Genomic DNA, 13,189 nt, shown 5'->3' with positions numbered 1-13,189 from the left:
TGAAAGGAACCATGATTTTACAGTGACCATTGACGCTAGCAGAATTGTAAAATGTTTGCACACGATTGAAGAAATTTTTCTTTGTCTTCGATCTTTGTATTAATTATAACAAACAGATGAAGTAATTTCACAAAAGTAATTGAATATCATGATAGTAAAACATTGTGATATTCAATAAACTTGTTAATATTCAAGAAACTTAATACTAATGGAACAAGAACTGAGTATGTTTAAAGACATTATCTATTTCTAGGTTTCTATGAAAACCATAAAAAATAATTTAAAAAAATATATCTTCATCAACATACAAAGTTGACACAAGCGAGTTCTACTCTTGGTTTCAGGATGACTTTCTCTATCGAATAGGCGAACAAAAAAGCATGTCTATTTTTCGGGTCAAAATAGTAAGCTGGTACAAAAGAGGTGCTGTACAGTTTGCCGTAAAAATTGACGAAATATTTGTACAAGACCGCTAGCGAAAACTGTCATTGTAAACTCATGGCACTGTTCTTTAAAACAGGTATAATACCGAGTGTCGAAATTTAACTTGTCAGCCCAAAAAATCAAATGACACTAAATTAGGTAATTAATATGTCAAAAATTGTTTGTATAACAGATATCGATACGTAATGTAAACAAATTATTTACATAACACCTACTCGAAGCTCGAAGTCTAATTCAGCGAAAATGTAAAGTAATTCTCAATCAAATTCGTTAACTTCCCACGGTGACATTTATAAAATTGATATTAGACTTTTTTGTTTTACAAGTACATTTGGAAATTCACTAGCTACTCTTCAGTTCTCAGTGTGGTCAGTTTCACAGCCAGTCCACTGTTACCTGTGAAAGAAAGAAATTATTGAAACTTTAAAAAATGTCCAAAGTCAAATAATCATTTATTCCGTAAGTCAATTTTTTTACACTTGAAAAAGTATTTTTTTAAGCTTCTGCTCGTTCACTGTGACGACTTCCCCGAGAAGAGCGAACATGAAACTCTAGGCATCGCTTTATAATAAAAATAAACTTAAATGCTAAGAAATACACTTTGAATCATAATTGTGTGGAATCTACATAGACTCGTGTTGTCTTTCTATACACATACTCGTCAATTTTGTAATATGACTTTTCAATTAAAATACTTTTAAAGTTCTAAATTATGATTAATATATGCTCCGGAATCTTAATGTACAGTTCCCCATAAAAGAATAGTTTACGTAGTTAAACGAAATCATAGGACCACGAGTTTGGACTTAGTTCTATATATATAATCTCAGTACAGAGTACTAAAAAAACCGACCTCAAAAGTACGTGGAATTACGTCTATTTGCTAAGTTTTATTGAAATATCCCCTAGTTCGCCACTATACAGGACTTGACACTGGAGAAAATAAAAATCGGTTCTCACTACTCAAAGTATATTGAGAGAAAAACGCCTTGAATTGGAGAAATAGCAAAATCAAGTATTAAAGTAATTGCTCCTAAATTAATGTTAGGCGCTATTTATGAAAATGAATGTTCATGCGTGAGCCACCCTTCGAGGTGGGACCACTATGGAAGTACCCCCTTTCCAACAAAAAAAGAATCATGAAAATCGGTTCACAAATACCGGAGTTATCGCGTAACATACATACAAAAAAAAAGAACATACATTCGAATTGAAAACCTCCTCCTTTTTTTTTGTTATAAATAAAATTAACAAACATTGTGATACTTACTAATAATTTATTTTAGCCTCGTGTTTAGATGTTGTAAACATTTTACTACAATCTCACCTGGTGGTGAGTAGTGGTGATGTAATTTAGGATGGAACATGCTTTCCTTAGAAGTATCCAAGTCTAGAAGCATTTTGACCTTGACCATGTCGTTTATCATGAGGAGAATACAAAGCGCTTCGATTGGATAACTTGTTTATATACTTGAATGGCAAAAATATAGACAAGAGAAGGTGGAATTAAATTGTGTGATTTTATCGCTCACTCTTTAAGCATGTTCTGTAAAAATATCTATGAACAAGAACTTTTGCGCTTGCTCATGGATCAGCAGCTTAGCGTCTACCGGAGCAGTATTACCGAGGAGCTTTTTGGCTCTTTTTTTCTACGTAGTCTAAACCGACCATCTCGTATTTAACAGATCTATCCCAAAAGTGGCAACAGTAATCCACAGGCGATCGGATTTACGCTTGATAGAGCTTTAAAAAGTGTCCCCATATGTAATACCGCCTAACGGTGAACAGTTTTTCACTGCAGTTTTAAACAGAGTTCGAAGGTACAATTTATCATTTATAATATTATCATGATAAATTATCACTATAATTGAAAATTTGTTTGGTATGCATAAATTCAATTGGAATAATAAAATGCTACCGCTATCAATGTTGTGCCATGTGTTTATACCAAAGACGTATCCAAATATGATAAATGTCAATCTCAAAAGTCACAAATAAATTGTTTTCCCACCGATTTCTCTTTGTCTTAACTTAGTTTTTCCACTGTTTTTTTACTAAAAATGAGAGAGAAAACTATGAATCAGCATGGATAATTATCGGATATTTATACCGGATAATTATCATAACAATTATTAAAGAAAATAAATATCTTTTTAATTTTTAACCTTGGTTTTAGATATGATTTTTTACCGAGACAAACATTATTTACAAAGGATTTCATTTTTACGCAACGTGTCTAAATATAGCTTTAGAAAAATCCAAATCCAAAAAAATCCACTTTGCTTATTTGGAGCTTTTTTAAAAAACCTCACGATGTAAGCAGTTTTTAAGTACATATTACAAAGGCAAGGTAAGACTTTCAAGAAACATTTGTTTACGGAAATTCAAGCAATTCCGGCCTTCCCGTAAAACCGAAGTCGAACGTAGACGTGTAATAAAACAAACATACGACGAATTACACACGTTCCCAGCATGGGTAATAAATATGTGAGCACGGATTTTGACTAGAATAATATGTAAAGACATGTACATAATATCGTTACAATATATTATATCTGCATAGATGATTCAGAATGTATTCGAAATACATTTCAATGGTACGACTGACTTCAAGCGGTAATAAACAATAAACAAATCTGTCTTACAGTAGAAAATCAGGGTGCGTCTTTTTGTTTTGACCTAACATTATTAGGTAAAAAAAATTCGACTGTCCATAATATATAAATGTGGGGTGCATGAAAGGAGCCTCCCTGCACAACAACGTATCATTCATTTCCTGTACGTCTGACGTAAACTGGGCCACAATCGGCGAGTACCTTACGCCGGTTGGCAAATCCTTTCACCATGATGGCAAGCATTACAGTGTAAAGTGTAAGTCGTCTAGATGATTGGAAGAAGAAGAATCTATAAACTTTCATTATCAATGCCCATTGATATAACAAACCTGACATCTGCCTTTGTACATAATATATATGTAAATTGTACTATACAAGGTTTCGTAATTTACGTAATTGAAACTGTTAATGTTATTTTATTGTGTGTTATTAGCGTAATTACAAACAAAGCCTGGTTTTAACGTTTGCAGAATATTTGCGATTACAAATAATAATTATAAATTGAACGTTTTTCATCCATTATTACACAATATTCTAATACAATCCTATTAATGGAGACACATGGAGAATTTGAAATTAAATTTTCGTAATAAATATTATGAGAAACAATGCAATATTTTGCTCTAGTAATAGCAATGTTTGCATGAATTTAGTATATAAAATACAATAGAAATTCAATATACGTTACCGAAGATTATTTGAAAGTAATTTCGCTACCTGTGAACCACCGTACAGGTATATTTGTAACATACTAACATCCTCGCAACATTATAAATAACAACTTCTGCTTCATGACTTTTAATAATTCATCATATTTTACTTTCATACAAAAATAATAATACTTAAATAGATCGTTCTAACCTTTGATAACTCTGTGCAAAACGCAGGAGCGCGGGTGAGGACGAGACGCTTGTACATTTGAACTTACTACCTTACACACTAGACTTGCATAGTTTATGAACCACGAATTATTAAGAATATATTCTTACGACATAAGAACTAAGTCGTCTTGCACAGTCTTAATACTTCATCGGTCTTTTTAGTTCTATAGTATAAACTTCTCGTTTCAAACTGCATTGAAACCTGTAAATGACGCAAGACAATTCTCAATAAATATCTTCTACTTCAACAAAGGCTGATCACTAATTCCAGAGTGGCACTAATTCCATATTACAAACTATAATATACAAAAGTAAGCAGAATCGTAAATTATAATAAATAGTGACTATTTGGTACATCTGCACCCGAGCAATATGAGGAGCGCGGACAAAATATTCGTGTCATGTATCGAATGTACTCGCCACGCGCTGCATTGCAAATTCAGCCAGCACGTGTGAACAATGCATAGTCTATCTAAATATTCAGAAATATACTTGTAACACTAATGGTCTGTTTACATTGCATCGATACGGAATGGAAACCTGTATAATGAACTTCTTTATTATTGATATAAAGATCGAAACAAGACATTCCTTCGAATTGATTGGACTCGAACAAGAGTCTGTTGCCTCACCGCTTTGTACTGGATTTTAACGGCTTTTAGCCGTATATATTAGGCGGTAGCTGCGGGAATTCTCGAAGCTGCGCGAGAATCTTCCGGTTTCTGCCTCGTATCCAGTTTGTACGTTACGCAATTGGCACAAAGTTCATTTTGTTATGGTTATAAAGAGGTCTTCAGTCTGTTCGACCTTCATTCCCCGGCAATGTAAATCGCACCCATCATGCAAGAATGGCATTAGTGGAGTTACTTCAAAAATGTTTATTCTTCATTAGATACAGAAAAGTATAACCCACATCCTCTCCAATTCTTGTAATTCTATCGACTAATATTGTCGATAGAGTTGTATTTTTATGTGTCTAATGGAACCATAAATATTTTTGACGCAATTCCACTTCTGCCATTCTTCCCTGAAGGGTGCGAAAAAATGTGTTTTTAACGACTTTTTGCCGTAGCGCCATCTGTGAAAAATCTATTTCTTCACTCGGACAGGTACCTTTACAGCTACCCGTAGCTGACTAGAGATGTCGCTTTAATAATTGTAATTTCAAGGTTTATCGAATGTTTCTGTCTTGTTGCAGATCTTTGTTTTTTAAACACTCATATGCTACGGAAACAAAAAAGAGTTTTAGTCTTCGGCGCGATTTCTAACCTGCGCTAAGGTCGTCGAAAAAGCGAGTCATTACATTTATAGACAAGGAATCGCATAATAAGGAAATAAGAGCGAAAACAATGTTTCGTATTTTGCTTCTGACGGCCCGAGCGGAAGCAAGCGTCGCTTGGACTTTTCCTGGCAGGCTCAAGCAGATTCCGCTCTAATAAGAATGGTGACGAGCGACCTTTCAAACAATTGACATCTACGTACACATAGCCAAAAAGCCAATGTTAGTCTCGACATGGTCTCGACAGAAGATATAACGTTTATATTCCAGTTAATGACAGCGTATTTGTACCCTTGGTAAGGCTAATGACCAAATTAAGGACGTCCTAAAGAAAAGCTATATCAAGAGTACCCTTAACCGATGAGCATGTATGAAAGCTCTGATGCGTGGTGATGAGGCGAAATATGTGTGTCATGTGGAAGGCTCTCTCTGCTAGTCTCTGCCGACCCTGCCTGGGAAAAGGGCGTGAAGTATATGTGTATGTATGTACTGTAGCGTAGGCTGGTTAGATTGTATTATTTTATATGTATAAAAAAGAGAAGGTTTCTGTCAAATGAACAATAGGGGAGTTCTGGAAAAACCTTCAAACTGAACGCTCGCAGTAAATCTTTAATTATGATTATATTCCTCGTTTAAATATTAAATAGTACCTCTCACTACGCTATAACCACGGCTATGCTCCCACAGTACCCTTTCTTTACCAACATTTCAGTGACAAATTTTTTTGCACTAACAGTATTTTCACTGGAATAAACTAAAAAAAATCGAAAATAGGTCTCAGTAGAAACTCAAAAACATGAGATTGTTATTCATACGAAACAATTATAAACAATCAGCGGCCCTACCTTGGATATACAACATGTAGATCGGGATGTACGGGAACGTGTGTTGAATGGCGCGCATGCGGCGACATGGCGGCCGCCGCGTTGATCGCCCGGATGCGTGCACGGAGCCGCTCATACTGCTCCGGCTGGTATTGAGCGGCTATCGATACTGCACTGCCCGAGTACTGCTTGGGTATAAAAAAGGAATTATATTTCAGTTTTATTAGTAAATACAAAACGATAATGGTGGTAGCCCAGTGGGAGAACGATTGCTTTTCAATTGAGCGGAAGATGAGTCGATTCTCTGTGGCGGTATATAGGTACCTATGACTAATTTCTAAGCTACGCACATTTATGAATATTTAGTAACAATGCATTTCGCTAATGGTGAAGAAAGACAACGTGATGAAACCCGGATGTTCAAGAAAGTTCACAACCCGTGAAAAACGTCTGAAGTTCCCAACCTAGTGGATTAACGGTCGGATAAATTCCTAATGACACCTCGCTAAATATAGGAATAAGTATTTTTTTATGGAACCAAATGATGGAAATGGTGGAAAGCGACACGCCTTTTCATAACAGTTGCAGTGCCGCTAAGAGTTCAAACCGCAAAGCCAAAAAGGGCACTCCCACTGCGCCTGACACTCTGAGACATAAGTTGACAAGTCTCATGTGCCTGTTTCACCAGCACGCTTACCCTTTAGTCACATTACTGCTTGGCGGCAGAAATAGGTAAACCTGCAGTACTTTCCTGGACAAATTCTTTCACAAGGAGCTGTACTGCTACTTAAGTAGAGTTTTTTACCTAAATTTCAAGTAACATGTATAGAGTGAATAATAATTTTGTTTGAAATTCCTGAATGATTAATAATAAATGGCAGAAAATCAGAGTAATGTATTTTTACTTACAATTACAAAACTTTTCTTAACTTACGTATCAAAAATATAGAATTAAATATAATATAGAATAAACTACTTTCGTAGTTGCAGAGAAACGATGCACTTTATGTGTATTACTTGTCAGAAATTTAAACAAATGCACTAAACCTCTTTCGATCTCTGTAAATTACTACAAAATGTACTTCCTCTGAAGTTATAAAAAACCATAATTAACTATACGATTTCGTCAAAATTTTACGGAGATTTCATTCGCTCCGTTTGTGTTAGCAGCGACAGACAGCGATGAGATGAATTGTTCCCAAACCGCGGTTCTTTCATAAATATTAAAACAATAAGTCACTTACATTTCCCGGTTTCATGTTTGAACACAGAAGTTATACATTAAAAGTCGTAACAAGTAACTTAAATAAATGACGGCTTATTAGAGCACACGGCGTATTTTTTACGCGCGGATGACATGCATTTAACGCACGTTAACACGATTCAAACTAGATTCAGTCGCAGCCAGTAAACTTTGGAAATGGTTTATTATTCCTCACGGCGAGCCTTCAACACGTATCATCCGGGTAAAAAAAAATTCGTTGTGTGCATAGGTTTTTCCTATTGGATCCTGTAATGACATCGGTAGGCTGACTATTGGGACTAAAATCAGGTTGTCAGACGAAAAAATGAGTTTTTAAATGTTCGCTTAATTTCTATGGTTGAGAATCTATCTATACAAGCTTAAATGGCTTTGGTTGATTCCGGATAACAGTGAAAGTGTTGAAACAATCACTTTGGAAAAAATATTAGGTAATATTGAAGATATACACTGACTACTATCTGGTGTGAAAACACGATTCCTAAAAATCTTTTCCTAAAAAAAAAACACAAACGTACCTCGAATTTTTACAAGAAAACCGCTGTATTCAATAGGTAATTTACATATACTAATTTTTCTTTATATCAACAGAAATAAATATAACACTTACAGTATGCGATATACATTTTTGAAAAGGCTTTATTTTCATTTGTAAAAAAAAACATTCTAAAATAAAGCCGGTGTCCCTGCTCAAGCAAAATGAACCGTATTAGTATGGGAAAAATTTTGAATTCGAGCTGAGGTAGTATCGACTCTTAATGTACTTTATTAGCTTATAATACTCATAAGACAATTACCTTTAAAGCAGCAGCGGCCTGTTCATGTGTCGCTCGTGTCAAATCTCGTCCATCCACGCTTAATATCCTGTCGCCCCTATACAGCATGCCATAAGCCGCTCCTCCCTCCGATACCCCTGATACGAACACCCCACACGCATCCTCCTCTCCTGTGTCGCCTTCCGTTTCGCCACCAAGACCACCGACAATGTCCATGCCTAGCCGAGAACCTGTACGCACGAGGCGAACCATGCGAACACAACTGTGTGAAAAAAAAGTTTTAAATTTATTTGATGTCAGGGGTTACAATCAATTTCAATAAATAACAATACAACCATATAAAGTAAAAGATGGTGGCATTGATGATCTGTTGATGATGATGGTGGCATTGATACTCTGTCATTCCTACTCAGTATTGCCATTTAATCCACTATTTCACGCAAAAATACACCGGTGTTGCGCGCCAGTACACTTCTCAATTCCGTTCTCGAAGCGGCGTCATGTGGCCAGAATGTTCTGATTTATTTGATAATGCAATTAGATGTCTGATGAGCCCATGTAAAAAGTACTTGAAACAATGATGGCTGTTAGTTCAATTCTATATTATGCATTAAGTACATAAGTTTATTCTTTTTTATTTCTTGTTGTTTCTGTATTTTTAGCGACTTGGACTTCACTGTTACGTGAAAATGTTAAATGAATAAATAAATATTCTGTCAAAACTTTAACATACCTATAGTAGAAACAATGTTGTACACGGCAAACCATAAAAACTTAGACAGGATACCTTATGAACCAACACGCTCATATTATACTTATTTATGTTTGTTTAATTATTCGCAGTGAGTTGGTGGTCTATGGGGTTTCAGCAACATTTACTCAATTAAGAAGGAGGCGAAAGACAGCCAGAGGGCAATGTTATATTTTTCTTTCCGACAATGTTGTCATGCTGTTTCCTATTCTCTGTCAAAAATTTAACAGTCGAAACAGAGTGGTGTACAAGGCAACACCGAAGCAAAAATACAGTGTTAACTGTAATTTCCAATGGTTTAAACAGGGTTACACAAATATTGCACAGTTTTGTAAATATTGCATAAGATAAAGAGTATTCTCGTAGAAACGGTTATACGGCAAATAATATTTTACTGTTATTGAGGAAATTTCGTAAAATACGCGTACAAAACTCACAGCGTAACGCATTTTAGGCAAACAATACCATTAAAAATATGCCAGAGCAAATCTGTCTAACTTTATTATACAGAATAATAGGAAGCGTTCCATAAAAGAAGAGATTAATATCCTTTTGTCAGAATATTTTTAATTTTAACAGCGCAAACAGCAGAATTGTATAGAGGCTGTATAGCGGCGACAAAATGCGATATACGCGTGCCAAAAACGGAATTCCAGTTAAAGCCAAAGCCAAAGGTTTTGAATTAGTGCCAACACCACCACGACACGTTAACTAGTGGGACCAAAGCAAGACGTGCTCTGGTAATAATAACTTTACCTTGGTATTTCACTTGGCTCCTCTTCTAATAATTCGTGTAATGTAGAACAAGATGTGGCTTGAGTCCGCGCTGCAACGAAATTTACATCTAAATGTGTTTAATCAACTTTATGACCAGCCACATTCATAATACCGTAGATATTGTTTAATATCACATAACGGGCGCTCATAATAATAGCATGTATTATATACATTGCTTACGTCACCGCACTTGAGAGACGTTAGAATCCCGCATTCAAATTATTCGCAGGGACTTAGTGATGCATGTGCTTTCTGTAATATCGCCTTAATTAAGACTACATCATAGTCAATGTCTACGTAAGGTAAGGAATAAGTACTCACTAGCGTAGAGCGGAGCGGATCTTGCCACTGGCGGGAATGAACCAGCGGGCAAAACTACTAGTGTTACATGTTCACCAGTTTTTCTTAACGCTGACACAGCCTGTGCATGTGTTGCTCCAATTAATGATGTTTCTATGCCCTGCGCAGACAAAAACAAAGATATTATTATTCATTCATTTATTTTTAACTTCACTTAACAAACTTTCCAATAAGCAATTAAATCTATTGAATATATAATGCAAACAAAGTGGCTAATAGTTGTTTGTTTCATTGTCCGCAAAAGTTTATATCAGTCGCTGAATTGGGAACAAAAGTTTGTTATTGTCATGGTACTTTGGGTTAAGAGTCGTCAGATTGCCTTTTTGTTCGGTAGCGCATTCGCGTTTAGTAGCAGCAGAGCTCCTTGAGAAAGAGTTCGTCACTGCTAGTGCCGCCAAGTAGTAATGTGAGCATTTATAATGTTCAGAAGTGCAAGGGTGCTGGTGTAATTACAGGCACATGGGACTTGACAACTTATGGGTGCAGAGTCAGTGCCCATAAGATCTTTGCGATTTAAACCTCTGAATGGCACTGCAACTGTTATGGATAGGCATGTCGCTTACCACCAGCTGCACGACTTGTTCGTCCCGCCACTTGGTATCATAAAAAGAAACGAGTTCATACATCATTCATAAAAAACAAAATCCATTCACAAACCAGGTTAAAATTTTCTTTATTTTAAACTTACATCTTCGTCTCTTACGGCCAGTATCTTATCTCCTATTCTCAGTCTGCCGTCGTGATGAGCCGCTCCGCCAGGTGCAATGTGTGATACAAAAACGCCTCCGCCTCCCGCTGCGTCGTCCGCTCCGCCCGCGATGCCGAGTCCCAGCCCGCGAGCACCTCGCCACAAAGTCACTACGCGAGGCCGTCGAGCTCGACGAACTCTCTAAAAAACAGCAAACTGGCGAATCTGTCCGTTTTTGGGACCAGTTGTCCTTATAACTAATGAATGTCCCTAGCAATTGTTAAGGATTTTGGTTGGAGGCTATAAACTAATAGAGTAACTCGAATAATACTCTTGTAGGTATTATTGGAGATTCTCTGTATAAGAACATCAAAGTAAAATTGGGTAAATTAATAAAGTTTAATAATTAAAAACTTTTGGTAATAGATTTCAACCTCAACACATTATTTTATATGTTCGAATAATAAATACATTGCGAAAATTTTAACTTTGTGTGGGAATTTTAGTACTAAATTATACCTCCACAAAGTTCAATTTATAAATTTCTCATAACGCAATTATAAAGAGTTATTCCCATTCAGTAATATATTGCTTCAGAAGTATAAGCATAAATTGGATACCTCGGTTGAAACTCAAAGTTTTCGATGTTTTATGTGCTACTTAGAGAATTTCACAGGTTTGTTACATTATTGAATATCGTTGTAAAATCAAAGCGTTTTAGGATTAGTATAGGTTTTAATTGTCTATTTCCGGTATAGTTTTTAATATTAATGAGTAATGGAGCCACCAGTCGTAATATTATTGGACAATACAAAATTATTATTATAATTATCAATGTGTATTAATCGGAAACAAAACCTAGTGTAAGTAATTAAGCTTCACAAAACGTGTTCGTTTGTACCATTTAGCATGTCGATAGCGTTCATTGACCTGAGTTTAATTCAAAAGGCAACTCGACGGCAATCGATCGCCCATTCCTATATACCTGTCGCTATTTTGACATCGCTAAAGCAACATAAATAAAGCCAATGACATAACTTGACATTGACATAATTCTGACGTTAGGTACGTCAGAATTTTTTTTCACTTGAATTTACATTATGTAAATGTCACATTATTATTATTATAATCATAAATTATGATAGTTATATACATTAATGATATGTTTAATGTTAAATAATTAATACGTATTACGTAATAAGAATATGTCACTTGACAATAACTAGTATTGAAAACTCGGTAAATAATAAACTACAATTCAGTTTCATAATTTGAAAAATACAAATTCCATTTAAAAATCATAAAAAAGCTCTAAAGCTCTAAAAAAAGACATATTTTAATTGGCCCCGATTCTTTTTACTTACTTTTCATGCGAGAAACGTATCACTTTACAATTTTGTTTCACATCTATCAAACACTACAATTATGTCGGAGTACATGGGGCGTATGCTTGCGTTTGGTCAAATTTCGGAAATATTCATGTTTCAATTTTGGTGGCGTATTGTTAATTCATTTTATTGATTTTCTTGTTGGTTTGTTTTAACAATTTTCTTATTAGTTAGTTGTTTTTGCCAGAAATAATATTATCATTTTTGAGTTCGCGATCAGTCTCTAAATATACTTAATATTTTTATTATTACGTTTTTAGTATGATATCTTTGAAAAATCAAAAGGCAAATAATTTATTTATTTAATTACTATCAAATTATTTAAACGTTTACAACCCCTTAGGTAGTTTAAGTGGCATACTTTGCCTTGGCACTTCTACGACGATACACTAACGACAATACTTTCGCACGTTACTGGAAACATAAAAGAGTATATTTAAAAAAAATAACGTGTACAGTGGTAGAAAAGGGTGAATCGCTATTGACATGATAAATGTGACTTATAATTACATTTTGCGTTAACTAATTTGCTATCATAATTATATAAGTTTTAAATATACAATTATTTAGTGGTTTTCGGTACGGTGGCTATTCCCAAACAGTTTTGTTATTGCACTGTAGAGGCACTGGTCTGTTTCCATTTACATGCTCACCCGGCTTGGTCTGTTTCCACTTACATGCTCACCCGGCTTGGTCTGTTTCCACTTATATGCTCACCCGGCTGGGTAACACGCCCCGGGTGGGGCGACTAACTGGTCTTCTCCTAGTGGACCGGCCCACATAGGCTCTCCTCGCGTTTCGATCGTATCACATTCTTTCGAAATTGCCGAGTCAGCGAAGTCTCTGCGATTTAGCTTCGCTTTCGATTATGTGCGGACTGGGCTATGAGCTCTTCTAATTTGGCATAGATGCTAACTATATTGCAGCCATTCTCTCTTTGTCCATATATCTTCCTGAGAACCCTTCTCTCAGCCATTCCGATTCCCACTCAATCTGGTAAGTTCTTAGTAGAGATCGTTTTTAGCATAAACATAATCAATATTTTTTATTGTTTTAACTATTTTGAACTGCTTTTGAGTCACATTTGGTGTACCACACGTTAAACTAATACATCTAATATAATACAAAATGTGCAACTCACACCG

At 35.5% G+C, this 13,189-nt stretch overlaps 1 protein-coding gene across 1 annotated transcript; it reads right to left on the bottom strand.

Moving 5' to 3' along the window:
* Positions 1 to 204: 204 nt before the first annotated feature.
* On the bottom strand, positions 205 to 13,020 carry LOC113231868 (disks large homolog 4-like). The gene is made up of 7 exons (XM_026466404.1): positions 12,961 to 13,020; positions 10,657 to 10,857; positions 9,930 to 10,068; positions 9,588 to 9,657; positions 8,102 to 8,342; positions 6,065 to 6,231; positions 205 to 840 (listed from the first exon to the last, which is right to left on the bottom strand). The coding sequence occupies exons 1-7, from the start codon at positions 13,018 to 13,020 to the stop codon at positions 837 to 839; spliced, it is 882 nt and encodes a 293-aa protein (XP_026322189.1). The 3' UTR covers positions 205 to 836.
* Between the last annotated feature and the right edge of the window lie 169 nt (positions 13,021 to 13,189).

The sequence above is a fragment of the Hyposmocoma kahamanoa genome, unplaced genomic scaffold (assembly GCF_003589595.1).
Source record: "Hyposmocoma kahamanoa isolate Upper Pololo Valley unplaced genomic scaffold, ASM358959v1 66, whole genome shotgun sequence".
NCBI classification, from domain to species: domain Eukaryota; kingdom Metazoa; phylum Arthropoda; class Insecta; order Lepidoptera; family Cosmopterigidae; genus Hyposmocoma; species Hyposmocoma kahamanoa.
This window is presented reverse-complemented; position numbering and strand designations above follow the sequence as displayed.